This window comes from Symphodus melops (genome assembly GCF_947650265.1).
Source record: "Symphodus melops genome assembly, chromosome: 19".
Taxonomy (NCBI): Eukaryota; Metazoa; Chordata; class Actinopteri; order Labriformes; family Labridae; genus Symphodus; species Symphodus melops.
This window is the reverse complement of record NC_136709.1, coordinates 1,394,409-1,414,858: the sequence shown is the minus strand read 5'-3', so window position 1 is coordinate 1,414,858 and position 20,450 is coordinate 1,394,409. Positions and strand designations below refer to the sequence as shown.

At 47.2% G+C, this 20,450-nt stretch overlaps 1 protein-coding gene across 1 annotated transcript in view; it reads left to right on the top strand.

Moving 5' to 3' along the window:
* The first annotated feature begins 318 nt into the window (after nt 1-318).
* The window catches only part of clmna (calmin a), a 37,474-nt gene continuing 17,342 nt past the window's right edge, over nt 319-20,450 (top strand). Inside the window, exons 1-2 of the mRNA XM_079370503.1 lie at nt 319-566; nt 19,776-19,837. Of these exons, the coding sequence (XP_079226629.1) occupies nt 482-566; nt 19,776-19,837 (147 nt within the window). The 5' untranslated portion in view covers nt 319-481. The remainder of the gene's footprint in view (nt 567-19,775; nt 19,838-20,450) is intronic.

Sequence of the window (20,450 nt, the reverse complement as noted above, 5' to 3'; positions counted from 1 at the left end):
AACATACATTTTAATTGTTACCATGGTTACAGATTGTTGTGCAAATAAATAACTCAATAACAGATCAAAAAGCAAAAACAAAGAATAGAGAGAGAGAGAGAGAGAGAGAGAGAGAGAAGTGGGCGGGCGGGCTCTGGATCAGCTCCATCCCACCTCTCGGAAACACCAACCAGGTGCTGCAGCTCCTTCCTCCCCGCTCTACGCAAATCTCTCCGGGCTGTCCCCTCGGAGCTCCATCTTTCCCTCCGCTGTCCGGGCACAGAGTCCCGGTGTAAGAGCCCGGTGAACCGCAGAGAGAGATGACTGGTCGGTGAGTGATCTCCGTGTTCCCGGCTTGCATGGCTCTAAGTCGGCCGGACGGACAATAGACTGCCCGCCTGCCCGCTGCTGCAGAGCCGCTTCTCCTCCTCCTCCTCCAACCAGGGGGGGGGAGCTCTCTGAGTGATCCTGCCCGGGACTCCTGCACTCTCCGCGGCTCAGGATGGCCGGACACGAGTGGGATGACTGGTTCGAAAGGGAGGAATTTATCGGACAGATCAGCGACATGCGGGTGCAGAACCTCCAAGGTAAGAGCATCCCGCTTCTCCTCTGATTCTCTCCGCTGTTTGAGAAGAGTGTGGTGCGGTGAGTGGCCTGGACACGCATGCACAACCTCCACGCAGGACTCCGTGAGTGCTGAGAGCACTTCTGCCTTCACTTTCTGATTTCACAACTTTGATTGAGCAGATTTCTCTGCAGCCCCAAACTTTCCACACCGAGCTCTCAAACATCGATCTGTGTTTCCTCCACTCTGGGTAAACTCTGGAGGTGAACTCATGAAACTCTGCGCCTGTTGTCTGGAGGCAGCTTCATGCCTATGTGCTGCTTCATGCGTAAAAACAAAGAGTCTGCTCCTTTGCTGTTTAAAACGAGCTGCAGGCTGCAGGAGTGTTGCTGTGAGAGCAGGACGAAGGCTGAGCAGCTCATTTAAACTTTATTCATTAGTGGATTTGTTGGACGATATATTTAATTCATTTATTATCAGACAGATGAGATTAAAGGACCAGAGAGTGAAAAGTGAAAGTGAAAAGAGAGACTTGCAGGGAGATGAAAAATCACAGATAAAGAAAACGCAACTGATGTTTCATGAAGTTTCTGTGGCTTCTTTGTGGCCGCTTGGAGGACAGAATGAGACACTTGGACGGCTGACTGCCTGCTGTCCATCATGCAGCAGCTCCATAAGATCCTGTCCTGCTGCAGGGCTTCACACAGACCCTTCAGTCCTCCTGTCATCTTAAACTAAAGAAGGATTGACACCTTTTTATGTGTTCATGTACCTTTGGGGAAACCTGTCAGGTCAGAGCGGCCTCAGAAGAAAGTCAACGTTGTGAGAGCCCAGCTCAGACTTTTGAACACGTCCTCCTGACTTCAGACTCACGTCCAGGTCCTCCTCACGCTGTGATTGGCTGGTTGAGTTCAGCTCGGTTTGTTGTCAAAGTGGATTTCACCTCAACAACAACTACAAGTGTTTTTACTTTTATCTGAAGACACAGTCGAAACATGAATGGTCATCAGCTGAGCAGCAGAAACAAACTGGGTTCATCTTTATTGATCCTACATTTCCCATAATGCCACTTGGGTTTCCTTTAAAAACAGACGTAATGAGAGGATCATTTCTGATAGTGCTGCTGCCCCCTTTTGATTCTAATCAAAGAAAAAGGAAACAAACCTTTTAAAAAGAAACTCTAACTCTGGGTAAAGTCTGCAAGGGGACAAAAACCCTTTTTTTAGTTTCCTAATGCCTTCAGTTGTAAACCTCACATTCCTCCACAACTCCCCTAAACTATCTGCAGAGAAGAGGAGATGTTGCTTTAGCTAACGGATGGGTGTTTGAGTTCTCAGGGATGCATGACATCGACACCTGCTGACAGAATAATTTAATCCAGTAAAACCTAGCTGCTGGTTTAGAGAAGCTGTTAGTATCAAACTCTGACTTGTTTTCATTATTAAACATGAGAAACAGGAGACGGTGCACCAAAAAAAAAAAAAAAAAATGATGCAAACATTGTTCTTCAAACATGGGCCCAGATCTCGGCTGTGTTTTGCCCGATGGTTGAGTCTCTGCGATGTCCCGATGCTCGCTGACAGTCTCCTCACTAACAGCCCACGTTGCTACAGCGCTGCATCGCTCTGCTGCTGTGGGCGTACAAATTGTTCTCTGCCTCTCCAGTGTATTTCTTCCTGTAAGACTGACAGAGAAGCAGGATGATCCCCGTGTTCACTGTTCACTGTTTCTGGTATAATCCCCCCTGCTTTCTTCTTTCCTTCTATCAAAACTCAAAGTCCACAATTGGCTTTTCTGTAAATCTGACACCAGGAGGAGGAGGATTTCCTCAGGTGTTTTCACTGGACTCAAGTTATTCCTTTTTGCACGGAAGGTTAAAGAACCAATCAGTGAGATATTTACTGACTGAAATGATGACGCTCTCTTCCTGTGTGATCATGAAGGAAACATCCTGTGTTGAAGCTTCTCTGACATCAATGCAGCAGCCAGTATGTCCTCCTTCTAACTTTAGATTCTGCTCCTGAATGCTCTGGATCTGATTGGACCAGAGAAGGTAGGCGGGGCTTTGAAGGCCGTTTTGGACGCCCCTGGGTTTGCCAGATATGAGAGCAGTTATCAGGTGAACAGGTGCTGCAGCGATGGAAGCGGGCAGTGGAACTGCTTCAGATAGAAGTGATTGTACCCGAGCTAAAAAGCCTCTGCATGTTTCTAATAAGCTCCAGCAGCAGAAAGCTGCTCAAACTAGGATCAATGTTGGAGATGAAACATGGAGAGAGGTTAGAACGCAGAAAGCTTTACAGACCCATGCAGAGCTGGCTAAACACTGAAGCTACAGTGTCCACCACATGCAGAGCTGGCTAAACACTGAAGCTACAGTGTCCACCACATGCAGAGCTGGCTAAACACTGAAGCTACAGTGTCCACCACATGCAGAGCTGGCTAAACACTGAAGCTACAGTGTTCACCACATGCAGAGCTGGCTAAACACTGAAGCTACAGTGTTCACCACATGCAGAGCTGGCTAAACACTGAAGCTACAGTGTCCACCACATGCAGAGCTGGCTAAACACTGAAGCTACAGTGTCCACCACATGCAGAGCTGGCTAAACACTGAAGCTACAGTGTCCACCACATGCAGAGCTGGCTAAACACTGAAGCTACAGTGTCCACCACATGCTGACCTGCGTGAGCATCCACTCTAGAGAGGAGGGGGCGGAGCCAGACAGCTCTCTGTAATGTAATTTTGGCTGCAGTTCCCATTTTAAACAGTAGGAGTCAGAGTTACAGACTGCTCCTTTAATCAAGCAGAAACATGAAAGGTCTTTTCTGCAGCGATACAGAAAACACGTTTTAGATACATTTTAGGAGGCGCACAGTGTCTTGACTTTTCCTCTTGAACTGGAGTGAACCTGTGGATCCTGTATTACAGTTTGAAGCGTTGCCAGTGCCAAACGCAGCTTTTGGAAAGATTAGAGGAGCAGACTAAACAATTGCTCTCTAAAGTGGAAGTAATTGACTTAATGAGCCGTGGTGAGAATGAAAGCTTTGTTCAGCTTGAACACAGATCAACCAGCTCTCCTCGGCTCGCACCCTCAAACCACCGCTGGCTTTTATGTGTCGGCAAGAAGACAGACGGTTTTAACGTCACAATGCCATGATGAAGTGTTTCCAATAAGGTCTGCAGAGCTCAATGTGACCAGCAGAAAACACACCTGTATGATGAACGTCACACTTTTTACCATGCCTCAGAAGTTGCAGGTTGCAGAATCACTGAGGTTTAAAACGATAGATGGATGTGGTCTCTGTGACGTCACCCATTGGTCCCCGAAGAGGCGTTCTTATTATGAAGCCCGACGATGGTCGTCGACATTTTGAAAACTCTCTCCACATCGTTTTGGACTCCAAACAATAATAATAACCCGACAACAAATGAAACGTGGAGGTGCGATGTCGTTCAAACTGAACTCCGTCTCCGTCTGCTCGTCTTCATGTTCAAGAACAACACAGGAGGTGATTGCAGTGGACTGTGTGGCTCTCATTACACCTGCAGAGCAGCCGTTGCCCTGGAAACGGAAAACTTTGAATCACAAAACAATCTCGGGCGTCGGTCGTTTTAAAAACACACACACACACACACACACACACACACACACACACACACACACACACACACACACGGGTGGAAATGTCCTGCAAGGCGCCGTCTGTTAGAAAGCTGCTGACATCGATTGTGTGATTGGTTTCTGTCGTTGGCTCCTCCCCCTCCATGATGTCGCGTCCTGTGTCCACTCACTCTTAAAGAGCGTCTGACTCATCACTTATCTACTTCGTAAAAAAACAATCCCAACGTGGATTTCTATTGACACAGTTTGAGTAATGATGGTGTTGTAAAAACCAACACTCTCCAGTCTGCACTGGATTGGCCTGAGTTAATGTGAGCCAGTGTGTTTCCAGCCAATGAGACGGTGATAAAGTGACTGCAGCAGCCTGCTGGAGTCTCTGCAGGGCTCTGTGCTCTAATGAGAGGGCTGCAGCTTCTCTCTGCATGCTCACTGCCTGAAGCTTTCCCTGTGACCTCAGCCTGTGGAAACGCTGCAGAAGGGTCGGTGCCTTTCGTCCTTATCGTCTGTGACACTCGGGGGGGGGGGGGGACGAGCCCAAGCCCGAGCCGGAGCCGTCTGATGACGCTGTGGTTCTGTGTATGAAAGCTCGGTGAGCGGCGTGCGCTCTCAAACCGACGGCCCCGAGGTGTGTTGCATAACACGCGATGAGACGAGAGCAGAGAGCTCCCTCTGCGTTACAGCAGCCAGTCCCTGAGAGCAACTTTCCCACATCACACTGCCCACACAGCTCACACACACACACACACACACACACACACACACACACACACACACACACACACACACACACACACACACGCTGCCTCCCACCTCATGCAGGTTTCTCTCAGCGTGCAGTGAACAGAACAGAGCTGCTGTTCTTTCCTGCAGGTTCAATCAGGACTTATTGGATATAAAACTGGTTGATTATTATTGATTATTGATTGATGATGTCATCAAGGTTATTTCAGCACTTTTTGAGTGTGTTATCTGTTGAGCTTGCACATGAAGTTCAGATGTGTGTGTTCACACTGGTACAACAACAAGCGGACCGTCGTGTGTGACGCACGGGGAGAATGTTCTGGAACACTTCTCGGCGTTGGCTGCCTCAGAGACACTTTCCGACTTCAGACGGGTTGATGTTGACTCTGGTCCCCTTTAAACTGGACCAGAACAAGCACAGGAACCAGAACCAGTTTATTAACAGAATCCATCTCTTCTCAATGAGCCCCCCCCCCCCCCCCCCCCCCGTTAGCCAACAGTGCACGAGCACACGTCTGCAGTTTTCACCATCACCACACTGTGCAGTTGATTTAAACAAGGCGCCGTCGAGTGACGCCGCTCGCCCAGGAGCGAAGCAGCAGACTGTGTGCACGCCAGCTGTGCACATTTCCATCCCGCTTCTCCTCTTGGTGTTTCTACTGTTTGACTTTCAGATCAGAGTCCTGCACGGGACCTGTGGCGTGCGCTCAGAGCCCGAAGCCGGTTGTGCGGATTGAGGTGTTTACATACAGAAACAAACGGACCCGAGGATCAAGAGTCCGTGTAGACGGATAAACCGGAGACGCTCCCGGGTCTGGACTGTGTTTGGGCCGTCTCTTGGTAACAGCTCGTCTGAGATGTGAACAAAACGTTTACGGAGCGCGAGCCAAGTTCAACAAAGCTTCTATTTCCAGAAGAATCTGAGTGTAAACTTAGAACAGAACAGCTTCTGACCTGGTCCAAACAGCCACAGGTGTTATTTTGTGATAACGGCACAGACCGTGTGACCCTGAAGTGTCAATCATTAAAAGTTCTGCCCACTCTCAGCTGGATGTGTGAGGTACATTAACGGCACACAGTGGAACAACAGAGCAGCCTTTAAATTGATAACGTAGCTGATGTCGATCATTATTGATCATCATGTTACCTCAGAGCTTTATAAAAGAGCAGACAGGATTCCATGCAGGAAGGACTTCTTCCTTGTATTCCTCGACTTCCTGTTTTTACACACTTCCTCGCCGCTGAGGTGGCGATGGGAGGAGCGTGCTGCATGAAGGAGGACGGCGGTACGTGATGTCAGGTGTTTATTTGGTTATCACAACGTCTGCAGAACCAGATTCTTGTTTTTTTTTTGAGACTTTTTGCCTTGACGTGATTGGATGATTATTGCTTAAGTACATGTGGGGCGACCTTACCGCTAGGCCATCTGCACCGCTTCCAGTCAGCTTTGATAATAAAATAAGTTGTATTCAGATGATTTTATGGAGGTCGTTTTTCTGTCTCGTTCTAGAGAAAGTTTTTCACATAAATGTGTGCAGGATGAGTCAGAGGTGGAACGATGTCTCTGACTTGATTGCGCCGCCTTGTGATGAACGACGTGCAGCTCAGACTGAGAGCTTCACCTCTGTCAGCCTGGAATAAACAGAAAAAGGCCAAGTTGTTAATCTCCAGAAAGACGTGTGAAGAACACCGTGCTGAGCACGACCTGCAGTGTGCCAGGCAGAGTTCAGACAGGCCAAACAAAGCCCCCACCCCTCCCCGTCCCCCCCCAGTCTGATCCAGACTGTCTGTCAGTGACGGCTCGTCTCGGCTGCTCACATCGGGCACAGTGTGGCGTTCTTGAACGTGCGCCCGGTCCTTCCACCTCCAGGAGACGCAGCCTTTACAAACTGTTCTGGAGGGGTGTGTGTGTGGGGGGGGGGGGGGGACATACAAAGGTCCTTCTCTGTCCTCATCCCTTTTGAATTTCCTCCTTCAGTTGTTTCTGCAGCAAAGCTTCTAGAAACACTGAACCCCCCCCCCCCCCCCCCCCCCGCTCAATTCTACCAAGGAGCTGCAGAATCTGTGAAAACTTACAAACACACACACACACACACACACACACACACACACACACACGTGCTCACAGATTGCACAGTGGGCAGATTCTGCTGCACGTACTGCTACTCTTCACAAACCATTGGAACCATTACAGAAGCTCTTTACTGGCCCAGTTAGGAGGGGACAAGTCCTAACTAACCAGTCTGAACTGGTTTGTTTAGTCTGTCAGAGGGAATCGGAAACATCACGTTAAAGACAGTCACTCAGCTTTCAGGAAGTGAACGTCGGGTCACATTTACCAAACGTTGAACTTAAAGACTAATAATCAGACAATCTTCTCTTCATTTGATGACTTCATGACAAACTGATGACAGGATGTTCTTTAAGGGTCGGCTGTGACGCTGTACAGACGGGTTGCCTGTAAAAGAGAGGTTTTCATAAAAGCAGCGCTGCAGCAGAGTTCCTGACTTTGCATGTGAAATGAATTTGCTTAAACAAAGCAGCTGCTGCTCGTCTCTGCTGAGCTTTCAGTCCACCGAGGACTCGTTCAGAGAGTCTCTCTCCGCCTCACATCCACGGCTCCATTTCTGCTTCATTAGCAGAAGATTGAGGTCAAAAGAGCCGGAGAGCTTCCTGGTTAATTTTAATAAATGGGTCAAAGACAGACTTTGACAGTCGCTGGTTTCACCTCTTTGGATGGAGCAGATCTTCATGGTCAATGGAGGATGGATTACTCCTGATCTACCAGATCCATTTTGAAAAGATTTAAAGGGATTGAATTAAAGAAAACAAAGAGCTGGGTAAACGTGCACCTGAAGCCTGGTCATCCTGCAGGGTGTTTGGGTTCTTGGTTGAACCACGAGGAGCAGCGTCGGGTTGTGACGATGTCAGAGACAGCAGAGATGAACGTTTTCTGCCCTGATCTCAGAATAACCTTTATTAACCTCCTCAAGGGGCGCCATGTTTGTTTACCTTCCACCAGGCTAATGCAGAATCTCCCCTGTTTTGATTTATGTGCTGCTCCCTCTAGAGGAATCTTTGAGTAACACAGCGTGTACACATAAAGGCAGGACGCAGCAGGCTGTCGGTGCATACGTGTGGTTAAAAACGTTAAACGTGTGGTGTGCATCTTCATCTGAGATCCAGTAAGGTCCTCCTCTCTCTTCTTTAAGGGAAGTGAAAAGCTAAAGGTAATAAAGTGTGTGTGAGGAGGTGTGCAGATGTGTGGGCTGACAGTTCACATGATGAACACACACAGGTGATGAATAAGCTGCTGGTCTGTGTGGGGGAGGAGATGAAGGGTTACATGCACACACAAAGGCCTCCGATGTGAGCTGACATCACAGACGAGAAGTGACCAACCTCCAACTCATTAAAGATGGAGCTGAATGGGGCCAAAGGTCGCATATTCTCTTCCTCTTCAACCAGTATGAACCAGTCTCAGAGCTGCTTAAAGCATGCCTCAGTCACAACAGTTTGTATAGTCGGAGTAAAGAAATCACATTTGTAGCAGAAGCGAGAAGCTCTTGTGACATCGACCAACCATCCTCCAGGTTTTGTTGAGTGTGATTTCCTTGGTGACAGATTCCTCTCGTGTCGTCTCGTCTGTCTTGACACAGTAATTAGCTGTGATGCGTTCAGAGACCGGTCTGAGGAGCGCTCCTTTTCTCACACAATGCCCACTTCCCCCTCTAAAAATACCTCCGCCTCTCTTTTTATAAGGTCACTGGTTATATTGTGAGATAAACCTCCTCGTGGGTTACGTAAGCTCGGGGTTGGCGCTCTGTTTTGTGATCGGTGGTTAAGGCTGTTTTTGTTTTTGTTTTTTTACGAGGTGCAGGTGGCTCCACAGCTCGGACACAGAAGGTGCTTGATGCTAACGCTAACTGTGAAACGTATAGCTGCCTTTAAAGGGTTAACAGAGACAGAGAGCTGTTGATGATGCTCTCAGGTCGCCCCCCCCCCCCCCCCCCCCTCCAGGGATGTTCACTCAGCAGGTACAGAAGAAAATGACTAACACACCCACCAGGGATTGTTTTCCAGTTTTCTCCCAGCACTTCAACGTGACTCTCTCGCTCCTTATGTTTCACTTTGTTTTCCCTCACAGTCAGAAATACGTTCATGGTTTTCTCCTCTCATTCGAAGCGTGGAGCAGCACACACAGCGCTCTGTTTCAAACACTTTTATTTTCTATCCAAACGCAGCCCTGCTTTCTAAACTCTTGACTTGTGTTCAGTTGATCTTCGTCCTGATCTGTTAAATCTTCCTCCCCTGATCTCGGCTTGAACACGGCTGCAGGTCGCTGTAATCTGCTGGAATGTTCGCCGTGTTTATTGCGGGGATGACATCAGACGGCGTGAGTCGTGTTGAGCTCTCAGACGGGAGCGCTCTCTCTGATCTGATCTGCTCTAATCCCTCTGTGTTGTCTCTCCGTCTGCCGTGTTGTGAAGGGCTCAGGAGGTCTTTTTTATTCTGCCCTCACTTTAAACACACGTCAGCCCGGTAATCACGCATGCACCCTTCTTCTCAGGATGAAATCACACAAGGTGGAAGGCTGTTGAAACAAAGACATCATCCGCAGGTATTAAACGTGGAGTTCATGTTTTTCTGTGAACACCTGTGTGGCTGAAGAAAGAAAAAAACAGGTGACCTTCTCCTGTCACGACTGCTGGATATCACGTTTTTCAGCACAGGCTGAGAGTGAGAAGAGGAAGTACTCACCTTAAAGACACCTGCTGGTTCAGAGACTATCACTGTGCTTTTTATTAGAGCCAGAAAAGAGCGCATATATTTAGATGAGACAGTCGATACGATGGCTTTGACTCTCTCCTGGTGGCCTGAGGGGGAAACCTGCTTCAACCAAAGATACTTTAGAAAGTATGAACAGCCAACCGCACGCTGACATGTCATATACTGCACACTGCACGGGAACCCGACCACTAGTGTTCCTTTAACAACGTACAAAACTCTGAGTGACAGTTTCCACACAGCAGTCCGCTACGAAGCGGTACAGTTTGGTTCGATAAAGCCCGATCCCGTTTGTGTTTCCACAGCCACCCGTGCCCGTAATTGGTAGGCGGCGTGGAAGCCGGATGCCGATAGCCGCTAGATTTAAAAAAAAATAAAATAAAAAAAAAAATAAAAAGTTGGACGGTATGGATCGGTTATTTGGGAATCTTTCCCGGCATCAGTGTATGGAAACACTGCAAAATGCGCGCCGTACCGATCCGAACCGATCCGAACTGCTCGGTGAAAACTGAGCTGTAGTCATTTTTATCAAATCTGACATCAGGTTTGACGTCGAGTTGACGAGCTCGGCCATTGGCTAATCAGAGAGCTGCATTGCATTCTGGGGCGGTTTAGTGCGACGAGTCGGTGTTATAAACTTCTGCTCCGGTGTTTTCTATCATGATCTGAGAACATACTGTGGCAGGAGCTCGGCCTGCAGGGCCTGTAAACACAGCTCTGACAACATCAAGCGCCCGCGGGACTCCAGCTGCTGGACCCTCTTCTGGTGCAGGAAACGTGTGAATAGATTTGATGACATCTTCACCCCTCATGAGCGGAGACATCCACGTCTGCAGCAGCCTCTGTGTCGTCACTCAGCCTGACACGGCTGACACGAGTCGGACTGAGAGCCCGAGCTCCTCCTCAGGCAGCGTCACTGTTTCTGACGCCTCCATGGAGATGTCTTTAAAGTGTTTGAAGCTGATGAGGAAGGTTTTCCTCCCACACTAATGAAACCCACTCCATCCTTACATAATGCTGTCCTTAAACCTGCACAGAGGAGCTCTTCTCTTCTGATAAACCTTCGGCTTGTTTGTGCTGAACCCCCTCATCGCTGGTAGGCGTTAAAAGGATGATGTTTGTGTGCACAGAGGAGCTCTCAGTTTGTAGATCTTTAATCTAAGTGCTTCCAGCTCGACTGAAGGACTCGTCCTCTCTGAAGGAGACACAGCGTACTGTCCCTGTTGGTGTTCTGTGAGGTTAGGGGGCAACGACCCGAGGACGAGGACTCTCCTCCGGACACTGACCATCACTTAAACAAACATGTTCCTGTTACGTAACTCAAAGGAGATGGTTGGGATGGTCTGCAGTGATCTGCTCTGGCTGCAGAAGAGACGCAGCAGATGAGCAGTGGTCGAGCGTGTACGGGAGAGTTAGCAGGCGTGAGAGCAACATGCGGAGCTGAGCTGCTGATGTTTACGAACCAGATGTTGATTACACACAAAACAAACCACACAGGTTTTAGACACTCTCATCGTGTTTAATCATACCCCCAAAAAAAACAGTCGATGTTGACGCTGCTTCAGCACCAGGCGCTGGCTTCTGTCTGCAGACCGCCTGGTGTTTGTGACGGCATCGTTTTTTTTTGTTTTTTTTTCCCAGAATCTGATAAACTAATCTAAACAATATTGCTGTCTTTTGAAAAGTTGTACGATTTTCTGCTCAGATTGGCTGCACAGAATATTCAGAGGGCTCGGGGGGGAAAAAAGACACGAGACCCTTTCTCCCCATCGGAAACATTTCTAAAAGATTGTAGCGCTCAGAAAAAAAGAAATGCTCGGTTGGACACAGGGACACATGGACTTCTGTTTTTCAAAACAGGTATTACTTGTTAGATTTTTAAAAAGGTAAAGTTTTAAAATCAGGTATCATCAGTGAAGTCTTTTTTTTATATATTTATATATCCTGTTTTTGTAGTTTCAAAAAACTCCATTTAAAAAAACTGCAGTTTGTAAATATAGAAATGATTGAGGTGGATGAAGAACGACAGAAACATGTTGAATAACTCTTAGAAATGATGTGACGCTATGGGAGTATTAGCGTTGTCATGGTTTTGGATCTCCTTCCTCCTGCTGAATGTAAATCGTGTCTCGTCACTGAAGCACAGACAGGACGGGACAGTGTGGACATCCTACCTGCTCATTATCCCGCCTCGTGGTTTCAGTGATGACGTAACACTCAGGCGGTCATGAGACCCGAGCAGGAGACAGATAAGCCCCGTGTGTAAACGCTGACTGCCTCTCATCTTATCTTTCACCTTTTATTGCAATCACATTAAAAACTTTAAATGTTTCTCATAAAACACGTAGTTATGATGCGAGTCACGAGACGAACACCAAACATGAGCTGAACTCGTTTGAAAGAGGCAGAAGGAAGCACTCTGGATGACCATAAAGAGGCTTCCTGTGGGGCGGTCGGGGGTTCGAGCCCCAGCTCCTGCAGCTACATGCCTGATGTGTCCTTGGGCAAGAAAAGGAGGAGTTACTTCTAATGGTCACTTCACTCAGCAGCCTCTGCCATCAGTGTGTTGGTGTGACCTGCAGTGTGAAAACACTCCGAGTAATCAGAAGACTAAAAAACAAAAATACAAGCTCGAGTCCGTTTAGCATGAGTGTTTTCTGATTTTAGAGTCACGACACGTTACAGTCATATATGTATTTTTTGTTTGTGAGAAATTGTCCAATCAAACCATCTCTTCCAAAAGAGCTAAGAATTACAAAAATCTCATGTTGTTCTCAGTGGCGCCCCCTGTGGTGACAAGTGGGAGCAGCTTTTGACCCTCGGTTCTAAACTTGAATCTTCAAATGTCTCTGCATTGTTTGCATTATGAGGTCTTTATATCGTGTTGATTGTAATGTTTCTGGAACAATTGATCCAAATACATCGAGCGTGTAGATTTAATGATCCTCTTTCAAACGATCAACCTTGACCAACAGACGACGCTCAAACGTTTCGTCTTGACCTCTCATCTGTCTAATAATCATGTTGAAGGACTTTGAATGACGCACTTACGTACGACACGTATGAAAGTGTAACTTAATAGGCAGAGCGTATCTGAGGTTAGACAGACATGACTTCTTATCAGAAATACTAAAACAAGGAGTGAATTCACTCACAGAGCTCTGAAGGAGGAGCAGCATGAACGCTTCATCAGAAATCCATACAAAGAGGAAATCACACTTTATACAGTTTGTGTGACAGTGAAACGTGTTCTTACTTAAATGTGACGATGGCGTGTAACAGTGATGAGCTCTCAGCGTGTGCCATGTTGTTTCGGCCTCCTGGATGTGAATCAGTGAAGACAAACAGGTGAGATGATGATTCAGAGAAGACGAGCCTCTCGGTGAACTGTGCCGTTATGTAACCTCCTGCATGATGCAGCGCTGCAGTGTGCAGGGAAGCCCCCGTCGCTGCCGCCGCATGAATATTTCATCCCGACAGCTCTCCTGTGTTCTTTATCATCCTTAGCTCAGGGACTGTTCAGACCCTCTCCGTGTGATGAGAGCGACGTGCAGACGAACATTCACAGAGCATGTTTAGGGTTTTTTTTTTGTTCAGTCCGTCTGGGACTTTCATCTCCTGAGTCTGTGTTCAAAGTGAATGCGAGGTGTGTGTGTGTGTGTGTGTGTGTGTGTGTGTGTGGGCGGCTCCAGAACATCTGTAGGCGTTCGTTTTTTTCTTCCTGTTTTTTACTGAGTGGGAGAAATCGTCTTCGTGGCTCTAATTGGCACCGAGGGAAGCTGAATGACAGGACAGGACTGGGTTTAGGCTTCTCCACTGAAAGCAGAAATAAAACAAAACATGCGTCGTGTCTTTGAGGCTGACTTGAGCTCTGTGTGTCTGGATTCAAGTAACTTGTGCGTGTTCGACATAAAAGCTCTAATAGAAGTGATGAGCTCTCGGCAATGTTTAAAATTCACTCTGCAGTACCCATTTTAAACACTAGGTGTCAGAGTTACATACTGCTCCTTTAAGTTGTTGGAAAGGATGAAACCACCACTAGAAACTATTTCTCCGACTCTTTGCTTTTCATCACATGCCGTTGATTTATCACCACAATGTAAAGTCATCGTGTGATTGGTCAATCGATGGCGCCCGCTGAGCGTCTTGTCTTGTAATTAATGAAGTCGCTTAGTGACGGTATGACACACACACACACACCATTGAACACACACTGAGTGATTGTTTTTGTCGAGCTGCTGACGTGATTGGCTCACATTGTATTTAGGAACAACTCAACCCATCATCAGTTATTTCATTATTACTTCATGACTTATTTGTGCACATTAAATCCACTGCAGAGACTGAAGCAATAAGAGATGATGACAGAGGTTGAGGGGCGGCATGCTTTGAAACGGGATCGCTCACAGCTTCAGAGCCATAAAAGAGGGAAATAAAACATAAAATCACGTCATTAAAAACAACAATAAATACAAGCAAGTCAAATAAACACACAACTATTCTGATCATCTAAGAAGAAGCAAAGTGAGAACCTTTTCTTTTCTCTCTGCTCCGGTCTGAACCAGAAACACTAAAACCTGGATCAGAGCCTGCAGACATCAGAAAGGCCTGGTCCTGGTCCTGGTCTGGCCCCTCCTCTCGTCAGATCTTGGCTCGGTCCCAGATATGAAGAGTGGAAGCTTAATGAGTGAAAAAGGGCTCGCGGGCGGTCGTCATGGTGAGGGGAGCCCCATTAAGACATTCCAGTCAGGACTCACATAAAGGCCGGGGCGGCCCTGCACGCAGACACACGGTCATTATGTGGACGTGTCTCTGTTTGACGTGTCCCCTCTTTTACCTCCTCTTCTGGAAAGCACCTCGAGATTGAACACTTGTTATGAAGCGGTGAGATTCAAATAATAACAATAATCAAGAAAAAAAACCTCCGGGGTTGAAAATGAAGACGCAGAAGCGCAGTACATCGAGTGTCCACTAGAGGCTGGCTGCAGAAGCAACAGGAGTCACATACACACCCGTTCAAAAGAGCCTGTTTTTACAGCAGACATGAACACGTTCACCGCCAGGTTAAGAATATTGGCTTCATCCCTCCTGACTCTGATTCTCGCGTTGCATCCTTCTCTACGTGTTGTGATTCTATGAGTCTCTCTGTTGGTCATCAGTCACGGCAGAGCGACAGCACATTCGTCTCTCTGCTCCATGACCTTGTTCACTTGGCCCAAAGAAGATGTATAAATAAAGATGGATGGTCTTTGTTCTGCAGGCAGCTACAGACCGGGGTCACAATAACAGAAATCTAAACTTCAATATGTTCTCAATCTTATCAAGAGGAAACGACACTGATTCAACAAACGTATGAAGGAGGTGGCGCCGGTAGTTTGGAGGTCGGTGTGCGTGCTCCTTGTTCAGAAGCGTACTGTAAGACCTTCAGAGTGGACGGCCCACGGTTCAATCCTTTCTCTCAACTTTTCTGAAGGAACAAAAAATGGAATCGTTTTTAAACGTGCCGTCCTCAGAAGAAGGATTGAATATTTTTGACAAAGTTAGCGGAATGAGAACTCGGTTTTATATTTGAGAAATGTTTTGAGGAACTCTTCGGAGGCAGCAGTCAGATGTTCAGTCGAGTAAAGAATAAAGACACAAAGAGGAGGCGTTGTGTTGTTGACGAGTGACAGTTCTTCTTGGTCACTTCCTGCTCCTGACGCTGGTTTTTAAAAACCTTTCAGAGTACACAACAAGGAGCCGGTTCATATTTGAACAAGCTGAATTAAAAACCACGGGTCCCATCGATCACCTGACACACAGTGTAAGTGCAACAAGTGATGCTTACTACTGTGAGCAGTAATAAATATCCCAGCAGCCGTCTGTGTGCTCAGGGTGTGGGTGTCATAATGAGGTGTAATCAGGTGCACAAGGTGACACCTTGCTACCTTCAGGAAACGATAACTAACTGCACCTTAGAGCAACAAACAGCAGCTCCACAATGATCTCCTTCTGATCAGGACATTCACCTTAAACACACGTCGCAAAAAGTTATTGTGATGAAGAAACGTGTTTTGGATGTTGAAAGCAGATGAATATGCACATCTGACACTTGCACCTGCGATTGTGTTTAAAGAAGTTTCTTTTGTTCTGCACTTTTTTTCTCCATGCATCATTATTTGTGTGTGTGTGCATTGGTCAGCGTTTCTTCTGCCGTTTGCTGAACAGACTCGTGTTTCTGAATCTCTGCAGGATCCACGTGTGATCAGCTGAGAAGCAGGCTAACGAGGCGGCACATGCAGAGACATCTTTAGGACTCCTCTCTTCATGCTGCTTGGCCTCCGCAGAAATGATCAAACAGCAGAACAAACTCCCCCTCTCTCACGTCTGTCCTTCTGTGTGCAGCTTTCAAAACTAATGATCACAAATCCTGCAGCGTGTTTCACTAGCCTGTTTCGGTTTGGTTTCCCTGATTACGGTAGAAACACCTCTTTAGTGATTTTATCATGTGTCATCTGACTCTGTGTGACTTTAGAAGGAGTCCTTTGTGTCCCTTTTTTTCAGCTGATGTCATTTTTCCAGGTGAAGCGTCCAACGTGGAGCTCTGGTTCCTGTTTCAGAGAGTGTTTGACACTTTAATGAAAGATTAGCTCACAGTTTCCGGTCCTGCTCCGGTAGACGTCACCTGTTTGCTTATGAATGAAGCGTATTGTAAGGGCTGGTCGTGATTTATTATTAGTTATTAAAGCGTGTGTTCATGTAATGCAGTCGCTCTGCTGTGGTGGTCGAGCTGAGAGCGTGCTGTTACAGTCAGGCCTTCCTCTCCGTGCTCTTACCGTTTGAAAAATGAAAACCGAATTGAAACTTATCAGAGGATTAAACACTGAACAGTGGCTGCAGATGCAGTCTTGGACTTTGTCCACATGTCGGTGGGCATTTTTGCCCGGGTTTGGGTCAGAGGAGTTCCTCTGCTCGTCAACATGCAGGGAGAGCAACATGTGTCTGTAAGCTGGTTAGCCTTAGCATGCATGTAAACAATGACAGCGTTGCACAGTAGAGTTAAACGGAGGAGGATCTGGTGCGCTGCGTGACGTTCATAACCCAAAGCACATAAACGCCTCACACTAAGTTTCTGAACATCGTCACCCTGGGAGGAGTTTTTCCAAATGAAATCACACCGAGTTTAGGTCGGGATCAGATACAAAAAAAAAAAGCTTTGGCCGCGTTTCCGACTCGAGTCTGTGAACATGTTCATGAGAGCTCAAACATCTGTGACGTTTGGTGGAATAGAGCAGGGTACAAACCTCACATGAAGATGCCTGAGTCGAGCCTTTTAAGGTTCCTCTACGCGTTAGCTTAGCGTAGCAGAGGTTAAAGGAGCTGATCTGTGATCGTGTGCTTATGTGCATGCAGACTGTGTGCTCAGAATGGGGCGGTGTGGACTTGTTGCTTATTGTCGGTGTGTTTGCAGATATGTTGCATGAACGCTTGATGATGTAATAAGGATTGAGTCATCTTCTCTTCGTCACAAACTGTTGGTTGGATCGTGTTCCTTTAGTTTGTAGTTATTTTTATTTCCAAACATACTCTTCATCTCGTCGCTCATTTGGCTTCAGGCTCTGTCAGGCTCTTCCTCTCTCTCTCTCGCTCACCTCCCTCCCTCCTCTGTTTCTGCTCTGACAAAGATTCATGCGTTAAAGTCTCCTCATACGCCTCTTGAATACAAACCCTTGCCTTCTCTGAGAACAGGCGGAGAATTTCCTTGTGTTTGATGCATTTTTCTGTCAGAAAGCACCAAGCAGGGCCCGCTGCTGAATGAGGCGTGTTAACCAATCATTGGCCCAGTCCTCCTCATGCCACCGTTCTACGGCTAACTGTGTCTCCGTCAGGATCAGTGAAGCCATCATAATATTCTCCTGACCGGAGGAAGAAGAAATCAATATCCTCCTGCAGCCGAAGCTCTCATTACCCTCGGCATGAGTTAGCTCCAGTGAGCCGTACAGGACATTAAGATGAATAACAGCTGACTCTGGAGGCGTTACCATGGCAGCAGAGTTCCTCGCCCCACCCTCTCTCGTTGCCATCCCTGCCCCCATGTGTTTGCTCTCTGCACCCTGGAGGTGCAACAGATTCAGTCGAGAACCAAAGCACAGGAAGTCGACTGTAAACAGACGGCAGTTAAACACGATTTAAACCTGTGAGAACCAATAAGAGAGGACAAACCCTCGATGATGTCATCTTTAGTTTGTTCACTTCTGTTTTCAAACCACTTTTAGCATCCAGCAGGATGTTGTCATGTTTTTGCAGCCGTTAGTGATCACAATAGGACAACACATTGGATATGCATTACTACACTTTCATTCTTGTACAACAAAAATAAGATGGCCACGCCCTAAAACAGTTAGGACCTCCTGGGCGGGGTCGCAGCGAGATGTCTTCAAAAAACACAAATTTAAATGATGTAAAAGATCCCATTATTGTGAAAAACTTCCAAGAACCCCCCCCCCTCCTCTCTAGAGTGGATGTTCACACAGGTCAGCATGTGGTGCACACTGTAGCTTCAGTGTTTAGCCAGCTCTGCATGTGGTGGACACTGTAGCTTCAGTGTTTAGCCAGCTCTGCATGTGGTGGACACTGTAGCTTCAGTGTTTAGCCAGCTCTGCATGTAGTGGACACTGTAGCTTCAGTGTTTAGCCAGCTCTGCATGTGGTGGACACTGTAGCTTCAGTGTTTAGCCAGCTCTGCATGTGGTGGACACTGTAGCTTCAGTGTTTAGCCAGCTCTGCATGTGGTGGACACTGTAGCTTCAGTGTTTAGCCAGCTCTGCATGTGGTGGACACTGTAGCTTCAGTGTTTAGCCAGCTCTGCATGTAGTGGACACTGTAGCTTCAGTGTTTAGCCAGCTCTGCATGTGGTGGACACTGTAGCTTCAGTGTTTAGCCAGCTCTGCATGTGGTGGACACTGTAGCTTCAGTGTTTAGCCAGCTCTGCATGTAGTGGACACTGTAGCTTCAGTGTTTAGCCAGCTCTGCATGTGGAGGACACTGTAGCTTCAGTGTTTAGCCAGCTCTGCATGTGGTGGACACTGTAGCTTCAGTGTTTAGCCAGCTCTGCATGTAGTGGACACTGTAGCTTCAGTGTTTAGCCAGCTCTGCATGTGGAGGACACTGTAGCTTCAGTGTTTAGCCAGCTCTGCATGGCTCTGTAAAGCTTTCTGCGTTCTAACCTCTCTCCATGTCTCAAAAGCATCTCCAACATTGATCCTAGTTTGAGCAGCTTTCTGCTGCTGGAGCTTATTAGAAACATGCAGAGGCTTTTTAGCTCGGGTACAATCACTTCTATCTGAAGCAGTTCCACTGCCCGCTTCCATCGCTGCAACACCTGTTGACCTGATAACTGCTCTCATATCTGGCAAACCCAGGGGCGTCCAAAACGGCCTTCAAAGCCCCGCCTACCTTCTCTGGTCCAATCAAATCCAGAGCATTCAGGAGCAGAATCTAAAGTTAGAAGGAGGACATACTGGCTGCTGCATTGTTAGCATGTTGGCGTCTCCAGTCCCGAGCTCTGTTAGCTTGAGGGTCGCAGCCTGGAAAGTTTGGGAAGACCTTCCTTAAAGTTTGCTCTGCTTGCTTTACGCTCTACTTGTCTCAAATGGGACCATGATTTACTAACATTAGCATGATTTAAGTTTTTGCTGCCAAAAGAGTGTCTTAAAGCATCACGTTCCAGATTAAATTATTTATGGCTATTTGACTTATGTCTTATTTATTGAGACCAGCTCCCCTGAGTGGGTGTTAAAGCTCCTGTGTGTTGAGTGAAGCAGATCAGTGCAGCTGAATGGCAGCGTTCTGTTCAATGTGCTGACATGTCCTCTCTTTCATTTCACTTCCAGTCAATCCTTAAAGTATCTATGATGCTGCTTCAGAAATGATTTGTACGTCAGGATGTTTATTTATTCTGTGTTCCCATGATGCCGTGTCTTCGCTCCTTGCCTGTGGCGAGAGGTGATTCATGCCTCGCTCGCTCCTTTTGTCTCGATGACCCTGACTTCAGTTTCCTGTCGTCTGACGTCCTTTTTTTTCTGTCTTTTTGTGTTGCAGTTGAAAGAGAAGTGGTGCAGAAGAGAACCTTCACCAGATGGATGAACCTGCATTTGGAAAAGGTCTGTTGATACTGTCGTGGCTGCAGGAAACACCCAAACAGCAGGAGCAGTAATCATGGTTTCCACACGCAGTTATTACTGCTCCCTCAGCTCTCCTTTACTAACTGAGCAGAGTGACACGTTTTTTTTGTCTTTTTATTGTCACTCCGCCCTGAAGCCCGGTCTCCACCGCAGACCGAAGGCAGCTGAGACGTGTGCTGCACATAAACCACGCCGCAGCCTCTGAGGATTAGAGGTGTGGCTCTGTGGAGCTGTAAAGTTTGACTGGGCTGGAAAGGGTTAACTTGAGAGAACAGCGGTCGTGTTACAGATCTACTCACCCCCGAGGTGGTCGTTTTCCTCTCAACACCTCCCTGTTAGCTGATTGGAAGATGAGTCCGTCCTCCGTGGAGTCATCGGAGAGCCGTTAAAACAGATTAAAACTGTAAAGAAAGACGATACAAGAGGAGCAAACAGGTCGCAAACAAGTCAAAGGAGAGGGCGTGAACAAACAGAGGATCACATCTTCAAATACTGAGGCTTGAAAATAAACCTCATTGATATCATTAGGAAGGTTATATGTCCTGCCTGAGGAGTTTTGGATCAACACTTTATAGGAAACAGTCGAATATTT